At 43.2% G+C, this 17,233-nt stretch overlaps 1 protein-coding gene across 29 annotated transcripts in view; it reads left to right on the top strand.

Annotated features, from left to right (window-relative positions):
- Positions 1 to 17,233, top strand: part of LOC110477800 (uncharacterized) — an 85,388-nt gene that overhangs the window by 16,387 nt on the left and 51,768 nt on the right. For 16 of the 29 annotated variants that reach the window (XR_014952490.1, XR_014952495.1, XR_014952510.1 and 13 more), the window contains exons 2-3: positions 9,224 to 9,345; positions 13,423 to 13,590. The exons of 4 other annotated variants lie outside the window; for them this stretch is intronic. Coding sequence is in view for 6 of the 25 variants with exons in the window: in XM_085570961.1 (XP_085427087.1) it covers positions 9,269 to 9,345 (77 nt within the window). In the remaining 19 variants the exon portion in view is untranslated. The remainder of the gene's footprint in view (positions 1 to 9,223; positions 9,346 to 13,422; positions 13,591 to 17,233) is intronic. 9 more of the 29 variants (XR_014952501.1, XR_014952507.1, XR_014952503.1 and 6 more) reach the window with 1 other exon arrangement.

Consider the following 17,233-nt stretch of genomic DNA (forward strand, 5'->3'; position numbering starts at 1 on the left):
GGGCACTTGGCCTCTTTCAAATGGCAGCCGGAGCCACCGTGACTTTTAATGAGATTATATCAGAGGGAGGAAATGCAGGTAGATAAATGCCATGCACCCATTTTGGAGGTGATTAGAGGAGCAAACATCTGCAGATGAAATTTAAAAGCACTCACTACGTCAAAAATAAAGTCTGGCTAATTTGGGGGAAAATCGGTGCGGCTCTTCTTGGCATCAGCGGGGTTTTTGTGGCTGCATTTCAGATGAGCACGGGGCAGATTAATGTCTGCAGGATTTTCATCTCCTACCAGACAAAGTGGAGGCTTTGAGGTAGTGCTGATCTGTGAGACTGCACGGAAAGTGCCTGACCCGGGGTGGCTCTGTGAAGCTGGGGATAGAACCTCCATCTTCAGGGCTCCCTCTCATCTCCTCTGCTCCCCTCGCCGTGATTATGGTTCTCCAAGGGCACCACGGGCAAAAGTTCCTTAGCAGGCTGGCTATTAATATTTATGCAGCAATTCAGGAGGTAATGCATTGTTAAAATACAAGTTGGAAATGCACCAAATTTAATCACTTTTAGCACTAGAAATTATCTATTTCTACGTCATATAGAAGGTGCGGGGCGGGGGGGTGTGGGGGCATCGTTATGATATTTTATTTTTTAACCAAGCTGTTTGCCAGTTCTGACACAGCTTGAATTAAAGGGCAGTAAATGATCTTGTGCAGATAAAGTTTTTCTACGGAATGCAAGATATCTCTGTGAAATTTAATGTGAGGAGTTAAAAAAATATTTAAAGCAAGCACTCAGTGAATGAGGACGTGCAGGGATCAGCTGTGCCACGTCAGCCAGGCCCTGTCTTCATGTGCTGGATCTGGTGTGCACCGAGGCCACTGGGATTTGCCCTTTGCTTCCATGCAATTCCTCCTGCCTGCACAGAGAAAGAATATTTTTATCACTGATACCACTTCATTTTTGCAGCTGTCTGCTGGCATCAGGTTAGTAATATAAACTCTGTCAGAGAGCAATCTCTGCCTTCCACAGGCTGGAAAATCCACAATTATTATTTAGAGTTAACCTCCTCAGAAAGTGGTCCTTGCTGAAACTGTTCAACTCCAAAAAGAATTGTTAGTAATTGTTATCTGAGGACCTCCTACAGCCTTCCCTTGGTCAAATAAAGCTTTTTTTGTTTTCAATAGGACTTTTTTTCTGAGACCAAGCTCTGAGCTTTCATGCAAGTAAGATAAATCCAGTGAAAGTAAAACATTAATTAAAATGTATTAAAAAATAAAAAAAGAAAATATTGGAGAAGAGCATGGTGCTCAAATGGAGCACTTTTTTTTCAGGTCACTTGGCTTTCTGATGTCATTTCTGGCACCTTCGTTAGCCTGGCTCCATCACGTTCTGCTCTGAACGATAACGTGATGGGAGATGATCAAAGTGAGAATGCAAAAGGCTCAGGACATTTAAAAAAAATGTTCTATTCTGGAAATTGTTCTAAAACTATAAACAGATTACATTAAAAATCTGTCTTACCCAACATGGTTGCTCATCATCCTTTTTTAGAAGGAGCTATTGAGAAGTTTGGGTAAACAGCCTTGAAGTCTTTATGATGGCAGGCTGGAAATTTCTCTGGAATTTTAGGCAACCCGAGCCTCTCTGAAATGGAATGTAACCCATTTCTGCTGCTAGGTGCCTTGTTTTAATCTTTATACTTAAAAGTGGCAAAGCATATGGGTCAGATCACCCACTCCTGCTAATGGACACAGTTCCCTTGGACTTGGGTGTCCAATTATGCCAGCTAAAGATCTGTCTGTTGCTGGGCTTTATTTCCTTATTTTTCTTGTCTTCCTGATCTCTGACCCTTTATCAAAGGAATGCTGTCTATAATATGATAATAACATGAAATTCTGAGCTCTCTTTCTAACAATATACCCCAAAGAATTGTCAGGATGCTCACCTTTATGGGAAGAGCAGCTGATGAGCAGTTTCAGCCTCACAATTGTCTTTTCCTGGCACAGGGAGAAAGTTTGGTACCTGTTCCTGGCCTTGTGGAGGGATATCAACAATTTCTGCATTTCCAATTGTTCTGTGGGATGCGTGAGTAAATAAACTCATTGGCAAGTCAACAAAATGACAGGAGGCCATTTCTCCCCTGATTTTAGCTGCATTGGGAAAGTGAGAAATTTGTGATGTTTTTAAGGGCTCCATCCTCTGGTGCTCTCAATGAGTGTGAGGATGTGGCTGAAGCAGGAGGCAGAAATCCACAAGCACTGTGACACCTTGGGCATGGAACAGAGCTACATGGGAGGATTTCGATCTCCAGGCAGGATTTAACTTTCTGTTTTGATTTATGGGCTGAATATAAACGTGTATTTTAAGGAGTCATTAGAGTTTGTGGGTTGAAATATGCAGGTTTGTGTAGGAAACAGGAGAAAAAAATGGCCGAGAATTTTGTGTGGGAAGAAAACCCTTCACCTCAGGCTCTTTGCTCCAAGTAAGTGATGGGATGGTCAGGAATGGCATGATCCATGAGGAAGCAGGGAAGGAAAATAGGGAATACCTGTGCTGGGCTTCACTGTGAAACATCTATTCCAGGTGTATTTTTATCTAAATCAGTTTTTGTGGTGTTGATAGGGAAGAGCTTGAGCAGTGCTGGGGCTTGTAGGTGTAAATAAAGAAAGGCACAGCAGGAAGGAGCTCAGCCAGCTGGGACATCCTGAATGTTGGAAGAGACACATCAGGACAACCCCTTGACACCCACAGTGAGGGGTTTTGGCACCTGCCAGGCTCCCCTGTCCCCACGCTGCTGCAGGCTGGAGCTCCTCTCCTTGGGTGGCAGCAGCACTTGCAGCTGGTGACCCTCGTTTGGTGCCCTTTGGCTCTGCCTTGGCTCCAGCTCTTATCATTTGGGTAAATGCTGCTCTTGGTTATGATAATGGGAATCTGGAGCAGCCCCTCTGCCATTTCTCAGTGCAAATATTGCACTCGGGGTAATTCGCAATTCCCATCTCCTGCTTTGTGCAGATGGAGCCTGGGAGGTGAGGGAGCTCCTTCCCAACATCCCCATCCTGCCCTGTGAGCCCCAGGTGACTCTGCCAGCCACACAACTCATCTGTGAGGATGAGGGAGCTGCCCTTGGTGTTTTGTTCCCCTCTGATCTGCAGCACTTCCCATCCCAGCTCCAAACCCAGCCGTGGCTCAGGACCCGTGGATGCAGCCCCAGTTTCTTCCCACACCTCGTGGATTCAGCTGGGAGAAACAGCTGCCTGGCCATGCCAAACTGAGCATTGGCTCCGTGATTTGTGCAAGCTCGAATTTTCCACTAATTCACTTATATATCCTAGATGGAAAACACAGCCCCGGGGCTGCTATAAACCGTGCTGCTGGAGCCACAAAGGGCTGTCCTGCCAGCTGGGAGCTGCTGGAGCATGCAGAGCTGGGCAGGACTCAAACCCAGGGAATGCCCTTGTCAGAGGGGCTGTGCTGTGGGAGCAGCTCCAGCCCTTCCTGGGGTGCTTCCAGCCCTGGCTCAGCCCGGTCAGTGCAGGACAGGCAGGGGCCAGAGCTGTGTCCTGGCCACCACGCCGGCTCTGCTCGGTGCCCACTGCCCAAAACCAGCCCCTGGTTTGGGCTGTTTGGTGGCAAACATCCTGCCTTGCTGTGCTTTGCTCTCCTGCAGCCTCCGTGCACCCCGGGGCTTTGTTTTGTGCCGTGGTGCAATTCCCCAGCATTCATTTTCTGTATAAGCCACCCATAGATAATTTGAGAGCGTTTTCTTTTAAGCACAGCAAGAGTGGCACATCGGCTGATTCCCCAAATGATTGCTTGTCTTGTGACAGAGAGCTGTTGACCTGCTCCTTTAATGTTACAAGTCTGCATCTAACTGCTCTCTTAATCCAACCTACTTCCTTCTTTTTAATGAAATTGTCCCTTTAGCCTTTTTCCTGGGCTGGCTTTTCAACACTAACATTAGAAACAGGCTGCTCAGTTCTTTCCTCTGCTAACATCTTGCCCAGAGCTAACTTGCAGCTTCACTCTGTCAGCTGTAAGATATAGATATACTGTTGTCTTAATTACTCATATTTCTCCTGCTGCTCATAATTCTGCTTGTTCCACCAAAGAGCTCTTCAGAGAGCTTTACCGCTTCCCTCTGCCTTTCTTTGGGGGTTTAAAGGTTGTCAGATATATAAACGATCCTTGTTGCAGAGCTTTGGTGGTGACAGTGTCCTTTGTGGAGAAGATTTAGGGGGATGGGAGGACTAAATACGGATGCTTTTAGGCTCCATCTCTGAGGAAGGAGAGAACACACATCGTGCTACCTTGCATAACAGAGCACCAGGGAGGGTGTTTGGCAAATCCCTTCTCTAATGAACAGCGAGGCAGCTGTTTCTTCTGCAGCTTAAAGTGCAGATGCTGATTGTCAGGAGAAGGGTTTTCTTTATCCACCACTGATTATCCGTGGCTGTATCTGGCTGACTGCTATTCCTCTAAAAATGCTGTTGAAAAGGGACTGGACACTTTAAAAAAAGAATCACTGCTGTGCCATAGGGGAGCTGTAGTCCTTTGTGGTTTCTGCTCTCTCTTTTATGATTATATACTACTGTTTCTGTTATCTCTATTAATTAATCTGTCTGCCGCAGCAAGTATTGCATGTTGAGTGATGTAGAGCAGACAGAAAACGTGACGTCCACAGTTTTTTGGCACAGGTTTGAACAAGTTCTGTCACCTCTGTGAGCTCTCTAGTGAGTTAAACCTTTGGCTCAAGTCCTTTTCTCGTGGCTACTTTGGGTCCACTCTCCATTTTAGCAGCCCTCAGCTCCAAGGTAGTTGAGTGGCAGAGTAGATTTTAGTATTCAGCTGGTTGTCTCAGTTCAGCTGGCTGACAGGTTCAGGACGCAGTACTGTGAGTTTATTGTTAATTGAATAAATTAGGAGCCTGTCAAACTGCTGTGCTTGAGCCTGTTTCCCTCATACAACTTGTGCTGGTGGAGTGCCTGGAGGTGGGACTGTGCTTTCCATGAGTGGAGCTTAATCCCCTCGCTCCAGGTTTTGTTGTGGTTCTTTTAGATATTATTTTATATATTTATATAAATTTTTAAAATTATTATGAGTGAAAACGCTGTGCAAGAAATATGTGAACATCGGAGTGGTGAGAGGTGGTGACACCAAAGATAACACACAGGATTAATCTGATCTAATGGCAGGAACAGGCAAATAAACACCAGGCTGCAGTAAGTCATGACCAAACTCTTGCAGTAGCACTGACGTGACTAAAGAATCTGTTAGAGGAGGCAAATGGAAACAGATGAGAGAAACTGGTGAGAGAAATTAGAAATGAAGAGTAATTCGGTTCTGAGTAGAGGAATAGCAATGGGGAAAATAGATCTTCAAGTCAGTGCTCTGCTCTTGAAGAGCTGAAAGGGATCAGAGGAGCTGTCTGGGGCAAGTCAAGTTCCAGGCAAGGTCACAGGAGTGAGGACACGAGGGAAACCCTGACAAGTTGTCTCAGCTCAGACCATTGCCTGTAGGAAACTCGGAGTCAGGGAGCACCGTGTGGGTAACACACAGTGCAACCCCAGCCCCAGACAAGAGGACTGCTGAGGATGGCCCTGCTCAAAGTCCAGCTTCCCTGAGGTTTGCCAAGGAATTTGCTTGGTGCAGAGCAAACAGAGCCACAGGCTGGGATGCTCAGCGTGGGCATCTCCTGTCTGTGTGCAGGGTGGGCTCTGCCCGGGGCCAGGCTGCCCCAGCACCTCCCTGCTGGGCAGAGCAGGGCACCTCCAGAAGGACTCTGGGGCCACCACTGAGCCTGGCACTGCTGAGGCTGCTGGTGGTGAGCTGGTGTTTGGCTCTATTTACTCAAGGTTTCCTCTTGGAATCCCAGAGCTGCCTCCTGGAGCAGCCCTGAGGGCACAGGGTGAGTTGGTGGCCACGCAGCTGCTTTGGCACCCTGGCCACGCTGGCACGGGGCAGTGCCTCCCTTGCAGGGTGCTGGGCAAAGGCTCTGACCTGGTGCCTCAGCTCTCCAAATATAGGGATGTTTCCCCATGAACTGCTCTCTGCAAAGCCAAGGGCTGTTAAAAGAAGAAGGTCTCGTGACTGTGTGGTACTTGGATGCCATGGCAATGTAATTAGCTGCAGAGCAATCTTACTAAAAATGTCCTTGGTGGAGGAGAGGACGGGGTGGGAGAGGAGGGATGCTAAAGGGGAGGAAGTTTCCAGACCCGTGGCTTCAGCACAGCTTGGCTGCTTCAGCCAAGTCCTGCAGCTCAAATGTGAATCCAGAGGTTCAGAGCACAATGTTTATTTACTACAGCGTCCACGTGGGAGAGAAAGCAGCACAAACTCTTGGAGGTGTTAAGGGATTATATAACAGCTTCCCACCCCCAAGCTTTTCCAAGCCTTTGGAAAATTTTATGAAGTATCTTAGGCTAAAAACCTTTTTGAGCTGCTGGATAAGTTGAAGCAAACTTCAGAAGAGTATTCCCATTACTTTTCGCTCGTTCTCCTATTTTCTCTTCAATGTTATCTATGGATCCAGGAACTCCCGGGCTGCCTAATCCAAAGGAGGCAGGCACGGGGCTCTGCATGGAGCTGGGAAAGCCTCGGTGCAGCAAAGCTGTGCTGCTGATTCCTTTATCTCTCTTGCTCTGCCAAACCCTCAGAATTTGGCAACCTGGGTCTTTTTATATCCGTTAGGCCTTTTTTGTTGCCTCCCTCATGACCTCCGTGGCTGCATTTGCCAAAAGTTCCCCAAATTAGATATGAGGTTGTGTATCAGCATCCACAGGGCAGATGCTCCCAGGCTGCTGAGTACTGAAGAACTCCAGAATACTGGAATTGTGTGAAGCATTTGGAGTTCAACTTGAGCTCTGGTGAGCTGGAAGTTGCTGTAGAGAGTCATTTCACCAAGATTTGTTCTCAGCTGTGTCCTCTAGAGAGGAAGAAATCAGTTTCTATTGTTTATGGTTAATCCTATTGCGCATTTATATAAGCAATTATAGATTTTATTTTGGGGATAAATGAAGACTAGTAATAAAAAAGTAAAGTTTCACAGAGGTACATTTTAAAAATTAAGTGAGATAGTGCAGTGATGCAGTGGAGGGCGAGCTAGGATTTGGTGGCATTTTGGTGGATTTCTATATTCAGAAATTATTCTCCTTTATTTGAATTTTCCTGCAGTTAGGACAAGGCACAGGCAGCCATGCTTTCCATCCTGGTGAATGGAACAGAGCTCAAGGAGCTGAGCTGAGATTGGCTTCCCCTGCAAGAAAAATATCTCTCTGTCACCCAAATGATAATTTTAAAGCATGAAAAACCTTCATCAGGACAGCAGCATTTTAACTCCTTACATTTTACAACCTGATCTTTGCAGAGCTAAAAAAAAAAGAAAAAAAAAAACCTGTTCCCTGAAGTTGTTCAGAGTTTGCTCTGGGTTGTACAAGTCTGTAAGGTCCCCTGGATTGCTGCACATCAGTGTGGTCCCAACAGGGTGTTCTCGAGGAGACGACCAGTGCTGTGATTTAATCCAAATCTATTTAATCACATATAATCCACATAACTCAAATGTGCTCGCCCACGATCCAGTTTCAGAGCTGTACTGTAGGGAGGGAAATCTTGTGTTGTCACAAGTCCTGCTGACATCAGTGGGGTTTCTTATTGATGCAGGATTTAGTGCTGGCACATGCAATTACAGCAAAATTTGGGGTTTAGCATATTTGCAATTTATTGTGTTTTTAGGAAGCTCTTGCTTGGAGGTGAGTGAGTAAATGAACTCTGGGCCACATCCAGCAAAATCTCAGACTGAAGAGTTGTGCCAAGTGTCAGGAAAATCATATAATAATCTGATATAATCTGTGGTGTGATTAAAAAAAAACTGTAAAGGTTTGGTTTATATTTTTGTCTTATAAATGTCACTTGCTACAAATGAAAAAAGGACCTGTGCTTCCCTCAAGGCATTCTGTGTTGGGTCAGAAATGTTTCAACAACAAAACCCACAGGATTTGTCAGCATAAATAACACCCAGATGTTGTTGCAGTGTTGCTGGTTATGATTTTCATCTCCAAGATCCCAAAATCTACTCAGCTCCCATTACTGGGATGTGCACACAGCTCTGTGGCCTTGGAGCCCTGCAACCCAAACCTGCATCCCAAATCCTGTATCCAAAACCTGCATCCACACCCTGCATCCCAAACCTGCACCCCCAAATCTTCATCCTGCATTTTCTAACCTGCATTTCCTAACCTGCATCCCAAACCCTGCATCCCCAAATCTGCATCCCAAACCCTGCATCCCAAATCCTGTATCCAAAATCTGCATCCCAAACCTGCATTCCCAAACCCTGCATCCCCAACCTGCATCCCAAACCCTGCATCCCCAAATCTGCATGCCAAATCCTGTATCCAAAATCTGCATCCAAACCCTGCATCCCAAACTGCATCCCAAATCCTGCATAAAAAAATCTGCATCCAAACCCTCCATCCCAAACCTTCCATCCCAAACCCTGCATCCCAAACCTTCCATCCCAAACCTTCATCCCAAACCCTGCATCCCAAACCTTCATCCTAAACCCTGCATCCCAAAATCTTTTCAGAGCCAGGGGAGCTGTTAACAGCTGAGCAATCCTGGTGAACCGAGCCCACACAACTGTGCAAAGTAATCCCTAAAAAAATGATGGAAAGGGCAAAAAGAAAACACCACACTTTCCAACCCACTGAGACCCCAGCCAGGCTTCAAGGTAAATACTGAAATAAATAAATAGTGCATGATCTGAGAGGCTGAATCTGTACCCAAAACCACAGTTTGTTGCTCATCCAGTGAAATAATAAATACAAGGTGAACTTTTTTCATCTTGCAAACTGTGTCACCTCTGGCACATTTCTGACGTGACTATTTTCTTTTTCTCTCTGTGGCCATTTTGCAATTTTCTCCGGGTTTGTTTTGATTGTAAATAGGCACACACATTAGCTAAAGCCAGATAATTTTCTCCTGGCCAGCTTTGCCAGTAAATCACTGAGCTATGTAATTGGGTTTGTATAAAATTATGCACTGCAAACTTGGGAATAAGTAAAACAGAAACAAAAAGTTGATTTTTGTAAATAGTACAATTTTTTTACATTCAGAACTTCTGTTTGACTCCGTTTTTCTATTCCCTATCATGATAATTCTTTACATCTTGAATGAAAATCCAGCTGCAGGATAAATTCAAGCAGAACTGATAATAATTTCTGGTTTGGCTTGTAGGTGGAGTTGAATGCAGTGGTTAACTGCAAGCAATATGTTCTGAAGATGATGGTGTTCAGACAAATACCCAATTTGATTCTCATAAATTGGATGCAAGACTTTGACCAGCATGAGAAGAACAGGTGAGAACCCTTGAGACTGATGCAGAAATAATCAGTATTTTGATGGTCAGGAAAAATATTGCTCCAGCAGCACAATAGATCTTCTATTAGAAACTCAAAATACTAATTACAATCTGCCTAAAGACTTATTATAAATGAAGTGGAGATGGAAACATGTTTATATTATGGGGAGGCTTATTTGCAGATAAGCAGGAAACCAGTCACACATCTTCACAAACATAATTTTAGCTGTTTTAATTAGCAGGTTTGCTTTGATTTAATTTAATTCAGCGATTCCTTCTATCTTTACTGACACATGTGCAAATAAAATGGGCTGACCTGACTCCTGACACGCCGTTTCCTTTTTCATTTCTGGATTTGTTGTTGTTGATTCCGGCAGTGTTTACGGTGGAATGATGGGGTCAGCACTTCCTCCCAGCACGGCCACAGATGGAGGGTGGGGATGACAACTCTGCATCTGAGGGGGCTTTTTTCCCCCTGCACTGCTGATTCCCGAGGTGCTGGATGTCAAAGGCCAGCAGGAGTCCCAATAACCTCCAGTTTCCAATTCTATTTAGGGTTGGAATGACAAAAAATAGAGGTTTTTTTGTGTGGTTGTGGTAAAAGCAAAGCGACCTTTTATTTGCTATAGAGCCAGACCCTGGCAAGAAACCCCACGTGTGCATCAGCTTTGGGTGGAAAAACAAGCTTTAAAGCTGTCAGAATTCATACATTTCATGTTTGGAGATTTGGTGGGTTTATTTAACAGTGAAAGTTGTTATTGACAGAATAAGAGCACAAAGTCCAGGCTAAAATCACAACATTAATACACTGACAAAACCCCAATCTGTGTTGACTTTGTTGAGCTTTTTGTTGGTCTGAGGGCTTGGAAAGTATTTTTTCTTCTTTATGTCAGGAAAAGCATTGTGAGTACGCCAGGTGTTGTTGTCCCCTCCCTCTGCACCCTCCCTCTGCAGTCTCACAGCTCTATGATAGGTAATTAAAACAATCACTGAAACGTTTCAAAGCTATTGCAGCCTTTACTTGACTTTTAAAATTCCTATTTGAAGAACAATGTTAAAATTAATTTGTATGTGGCTCAGCAAAGTGCTCTTTACTTGAGCAATGGACTTTACAACATTGCCAACAAAAAGAATGGAATTAATATTATATTTGCCTTTATCTAGGGTTATTCTGTTAACTGTTTTATACTAGAAATTAATTTCAATATCACACAAATGCCTGCAAGTCTTGAATGCAGCAGTTTTAGCATGCAGCCACAGCTCCCCTAGTTCATAATCGTGGTAAAAATAAGAATTCAAAAGGAATAAAGTTGCCAGGACAATTAAATGATTCTACCCCCAGATAATGGAAGGATGAAGTTTATATTCTTGGGCTGTAAAATTTGTAAGAGGGAAAAGTGTTATTAAAGAAGTACTGTGTGATTATTTTGAAAAGAATGTAATTTTACAAGTTTGTCTTTCTACTGAGGAAAAATACTTTGGAGACGACAGGATAGGAGCATTTTTGATGTGGAAACATTCCTCCATTTTTCTTCCCCTTCTCTACTTTTCGTATTTCAGTTCCCTGCTTCTGTAGGCCTTTGGAAGCCTTGTAATTCATCCTTTCTGGAATTCCTGGTCTATGGGACAGGATTTTATTATTAAAATAAGCTCTTTTTGCAACATATTCTTTTTGATCCTTAAAAAACCCTTAATCTTTACAAATGAGTGTTTTATGCCCCTTTAAAGGGGATCTTTCTCCCTCCCTTCCCTCACTTGTCCCTCTTTGGGATTGGCCCTTCCCTGGCGTGGGCAGGAGTGGTGGCAACCACTGTGAGCAGAAAAGACAAGTTGAGGAATTTTTGGGATAAATGGAATAGGTTCAGGCTTTGAAAAGACTGATTAAAAAATGGAAAAAGCCAGGTAGGATGGAAGGTTCTGCATCTCCCTCGTTGGTGTGTGGGGAATCCTTGCCCGGTGTGGAAGTCAATATGTGAATAAAGGAAATGTTTTTACACGTTTACTTATGGAAATCTGAGAGATACCAGGGAACAGGGTGCAAACCAAAAATATCAATACTGACAAGTTCAAATAAGGACTTTTCACTATTAAATTTCAAATATACCACTATTTGTGCAAACATTTCCCATTTAGGAAAGAGAGCATAACCTCTGTTTCTGCTTCTTTGTGGACATTTTTAACTCCTTCATGAATGTGTCTAAATCCTTTTCTTCTAACCACACACAGGCATGGCAAACAAATTTACAAATGTGGATAAAAATACAACTTAAATCCTCATCTGCGTCCTTGCATCAACACAACTCAATCTGACAGTGTGTTTTTGCCAGGTGGAACAAAGAGCAATAAATTAGTTCTGAACATTTATGATCTTGCATTATAAAGACTCCAACAGACTGTGTTCAAAATCAATTGTCAGAGTGATGGGGATTAATAACTCTGGTTCTGTAACCTTTTCCATATCTGCAGCCTGGCTAAGGGCACGTTTCAAGATCTGCTGCCATATTTCATTATTGCAACCTCCGTTTGAAAGACCTTTTTGATGCTTAAAAAAAAGAAACAGATTAGGTTTTAGTAGGGCTGGATGAATAACTCAGAATTAATAATTCACTCTGTGAATTTTGCCTCTTATTCTGTAGGAAGACTGAAGAAAAAATAGTTGTCAAAATTTTTCTAGTGACTCATTGGGGTTTTTTTATTAATCAATAGTAGAAATCAGAATTCAGGCTGTGTTATGTATTTGTGATTGATCAGTCAGGTCGTATTGGTTTAATTCCCCAATTAATTGAGGACAAATACTAGAATAAATTTCATTATTAAATATTTGAGGAGATAGTTTTTAAAAATCCCTTTCCACCTTCACAAATACTCAAAATCAGGTTTGGAAAGATCTCTTGAAAGTAAAAATCTGAGTGCACGGAATTTGTTGGAAAGGAAATGCAAATTAGGCAGGACTGTGGCCAAGACAAGTTTATTACAAGACACAAATAAGTTTGAGGCTTCCATAAAGTTTTCCTTCTTACCTCCAGCACCTGTTTTGGAAGAAGAGTAATAAATATTGGGATAAATATGGGAGCGAGGTAAATGAAAGGTTTATTGAATTTCCCCAGCCACTGTGCTGTGTTTTGTGGGAGGGAAGTGTTTGATGTAAGTGAAAACCCCGTGAAGAATTGGCACCTTTTGGCTCTCTCTGCCTCCCAGCTGGAATCTTTGCATCCCACCCGTGCCAGGCTAAGAGGCATCCGTGTCTTCTGCATTTTGGTGCACTTTACTTTGCTTTCTTCCCAAATAGAGATAAAACAGTTAAATATTTCCCCAGCAAATCCCACATGTGATCTCCAGGGCCGTGCATACCATCAAACTGTCATTTCCTTCGATTAACCTTCGCCTGACCTCCCTCCCCCAGGCGCTTTCCCATCCCCTTCTCCTCCACTGGAGCCTGGTGCTCTCTCAGGTGAGTGCCTCTGTCACTCAGGAGCTGGACACGCTCCTGGGGAACCCACTGGAGATACTGGCATGGACAACTGGGCAGAATTTGCCCCAAATTACTCAGCCCAGAGCTGGGCGTGTCCTGAAACGCAAAGGAAGCGCAGCTCGGATAAGAGCAGGTGGAGAAACTTGAATTTTAAGAGTGTCTATTAAGTGTTTTATGCATATTGTGAAATGTTTAAGACCATAGAAGGTTCATGACTGAGATCTACAGGACTTTTCTGTTGTAACTCCTTCATGTTGTCAGGAAGGGCCAGTTCGTGGAGAAATAAAATCAGGACCAGGAGAGGGTCAGAGTTAACAAGTCACCTCCTAAAAACAGCAGAATTTTGAAATTGCCAGGGTTGTCTATTTCATAATTTTGAATTCCAACAGGTCTGTGTTTAATCTCAATTTTTATCTACAGATAACAAGAAAATGAAAATTAGGAAGCCCAGAAAAAACAAAGCATTTCAAAATTATTCCTCCCTACAAAAATTTCAGTTATTCCAAACTGAGCTTTTTTTACCTTGTGGTTTGCAAGAAATGCTGATGTTTGTGTCATCTTGGGACAATTTAATTTTATTTTTTTGTCCTGAAATCCCTCTAGAGAGAACAATATGGAACTAAGATATTATGAATCCAGTCGGATCACACTTTGGGCCGACAGCAGAGAAAGCAAAGCCTACATTGAACCCATAACTTCTGCTTATGGAATAAAATATACTTGGGGATGGTAACAAAGGCCATGTGTAGTGAAGAATCTCTTCATCCCAAGGTAAGCTGGTACAGTGGCACTAGCTGAAATGAAGCACTTTGGTTCTAGGCTTAATTTGACTGTTAAATCTCATATTTTTTGCTGATAAAAATGTGCCATCAGAAGCTTCAACATCACATCAATTCCTATGGATGAGGATGGTTTATCCCTTAAATCAGTCTGTGATGTAGTAAATAGGTCAGAAAATTCCTCACCATTTCATCACCAGGAATAAATTACAAATTTCACAGGATTTTTGTAGAGAACCCTGGAAATATTTCTTTGGAAAAGACCTTTAAGACCATCAAGTCCTTTATTTTTTTCTGCCGAATCCCACTTTTTCTTTTTTTTTATTATCCTATTAACACTTAAAGAGCAGAGTCTAAGTATGCAGCATTCCATGATTTCTACTCAACCCCTGAGATCATAAAACCTGTTGGAAAATAGTTTTAAAAGCAAGGAAAAATTTGCAATGTAAGATTCCTGTGCAAACACTGGATCCATTCCTTCTGCTGAGAGTATATAATCTATTTTTTAAGTTTTTATTCATGCTGGCTTTTGTTTTTCCCCCATTCCAGTGGGAATGTTGCATTTATATGTTCCATTTATAAATTAGGTGGAAGCAGACATTGCAGATGGACAGTGAAGATTTTGGTGAGAATTTCCAGCACAGTGTGGTTGGTGGGCCAGTAACACCAAGTTCTGCACTGGTGGGAACTGGTGTGACTGATTCAACTCTGCTTTAATTAACACCTAAAAAAATAATTCTATAATTCCACATGGATTGTAAGAAAATCTCACTTTTGGAGTAAATGTGACCCATTATTTTCCCTGTTGAGTTTTTTCCAAATGATTCTCCAGAAAAAAACCCCAATATTTTCTGTGCAATCCTCCCCCAAACCAATCTGCAGTGACGGGGCTGTACTCACCTGCTGGAGTGGAGAATTTAAATGGAAGAACAAAAAGAAACTGAAATTGCCTTAGGGATTGAGGTCAGGTGAAGGTTAATCAAAGGAAATGACGGTAAAATGGCATTCAGGGCTCTTGGTACATTTTTAATCATTCCTCTCTCTGTCGCTCATAAAAGGCACAAAAGATGTCCAACTTTTTGCCATTGTATTTAGTTAAGGATGACTTCTATTTTTGTCTTGATTGTTTTAAAATAGCCTTTCTTTTTGATTTCTCTCGTAGATTTAGCTCCTGAAAACTTGCATTGCAGTGCCTTAAAGATGTGTGTGGGAAATTGGGAATGTGTGTGTGGGGGGAAGAAGAATGTTAAGAAAAGGGAGTAATTTTCCCCAGAATATCTCTCATTTTAACTTCTCTTTCTCAAGTGATAGATTTTGAAGGATTTCTAGAAGTCATGAGTTTAGGGAATAAATACTCAGGAAAGCTAAATATTCACATTATTACACAAGTGTCAAGCTAAGTGAAGTTCATGATTGCAACTACTGGAAACAAGAATAGTTTCTTTCATACTCTGCTATCTACAAGTTATTGTTCTGGTTTTAAATCTAAGTATTTTATATATATTTTTTGTAAAAAATATTAGAATTTTATTAGATTGCTATGAAATTGTAAGGTCATCTCTGAATTTGCAGGCTGTTGGTTTTATTCTGATTTTGTGTATGTGAAAAGGCCCCGTTTGGGATCTTTTCTTTCCCAAGTTTGGAGTGGTCACTTTATGCCCGTCACCTCAGATAACTTTGGCATATCTACAACAGGAACAGGAGCAACTTTATGTAACTTATAACTGCCCAAGGCAACTTTTAAAAAATGTGAGCAATGCGGGTTTTTTTTCCACCTCTGTATAGACTCCCTTCCCCCTGTAACACAAAAGGTCCTAAATGGGATGGATTAAACCCAAAAAGCTCTTAACTGAGGTAACTCGGTGTAGCAAATGTGTTCTCCCTGCTCTTTCCATCAGTGTTGTGCACTGAGCCCTTCAAATGATGCAGCTGGAGCTGAGCTTAGGTAGGACCTTAAACCAGGTTTAGGCAAGACCTTAAGCCTTTGGAGAGGTTTAAAAAGACATCCCTGCCTCTCCATGTAAATTGTCCCTGCTGTGAGTTGCAGGAAAATGAGATTTTATGCAGATGCTCCACACTTTGGGAAAAAAACAAAAAAAAAAAAAAGAAATAGTCTGGAAGTGATTTCCCTGTGTGTCCCTGTGCTGGTGTGGCTGGGATTGCCACTGGGAACGTGGCACTTTTCCTCCAGATCCCACTTAGCAAGGGCTGCCACATGGATGCCAGATGGGCTCTTTGCCAGCGAGGAGGAGGAGGAGGAGGAGGAGGAGGGAAAGCCCTGCCCGCCCTGCAAACGCTGCTGAGGCAAAGCCCATCAGGAAATTGGTGGAAAAACTGGGGGAAAATGGGAAATCGGTGTCAGAAGTTGTTGAGCACAGGTGGGGTTGGGCTGAGCTCGCTCCCAGGGACGGGGAGAGGTTGGACTCTGCTGCTGGGGCTGCAGAAGCTCCCAGCAACAAATGTGTGGTTTTGCAGGCACGGAGGGATGAGGAGCCCGGGGATTTGTGTGTCCACAGGGTCTGACTGGGGTTTTGTGCTGCTCTAGCAGTGCCAGTGCCAGGTTTGTGCAGGGCGTTTTTCAGCTCAGCCTCAGCCCCAGCAGCCAGAGCTGCCCCTCTAAGTCCCTGCCTGGCTAAACCTCGGTCCTGCTAACAGAAACCCAGACGGATTTTGGTGTGTCTTTGGCAAAACAGAAATATGTGTTTAAGAAAAAGAGCAGAATGTGAGAGAGAGCTTTTAAAATGAGAGTTGAGCACCTGAGTTGAAGGCAGCATTAACTGCTGACAGCTGGAGCACTCCTGGACTGAGGGAATGTGATTTTTCCACCTGGTCTAATGGAAGATGCCCCTGCCCATGGCAGGGGAGCTGAAACTGGATGAGCTTTAATGTCCCTTCCAAATGAAACCATTCTAAGTTTTTGGGTTTTTTTTAACAAACAACGTGACCTCAGAATTTTGCTGAAATAAATTCCAAGGAACCATAGCCAGTCCATATTTCTATTTTTAAAATATCCAATAAAAATATTCAGTGTATTACACCCCTGCATGTCCAGATTATCCAAATCTTGCAAAGATCAAGTTGGTTTGAGCATATTTTTGCAGCTACTGGGACCATCACTCCCTCTTCTGCCCGTAGATCAGGGCTGCTTGTGAGGACAAGAAGTTATGATCTGAATGTAGCTGATTAATGGGTTTGGGTGTTTGCCATGTTGTAAAGTGACTGTGGGATAAAATAGGAGTATTTATATTTTCCCCATGGGTGGAAAGTGGGGTTTGTGGGCAGAAGTGGGGGTCTGGTGCTCAGTCTCTGCTGAAGTTGAGGTGAGGGCAGTGAAGCAGCTGAACTGAGGGGAAGCTCTGCCCGGTGTCTTGCAGTTTTTCAGGCTGGTTTTAACATCTAGTGCTGAATTACCAGCCTGAGAGGGGGGCTCAGGGTGAGGAACCTCACTGGAGCACCAAAGGAATATGATAAAATATGATGGAGGAACAGCAACCACTGATGGCTTGGCATTTCCTTTCACTCCCTGTTTCTGGAGAGAAACCTTCCATGCGAGTATTCTCAGGTGATGCCTTGGTTTCTGTTGGAATAAATTGCTTGTCTCAGTTTTATCCCTGAGCCTTTTGATAAAAATAATG

Source organism: Lonchura striata, chromosome 4A, assembly GCF_050655825.1.
Source record: "Lonchura striata isolate lonStrDom1 chromosome 4A, ASM5065582v1, whole genome shotgun sequence".
Classification (NCBI taxonomy): Eukaryota; Metazoa; Chordata; class Aves; order Passeriformes; family Estrildidae; genus Lonchura; species Lonchura striata.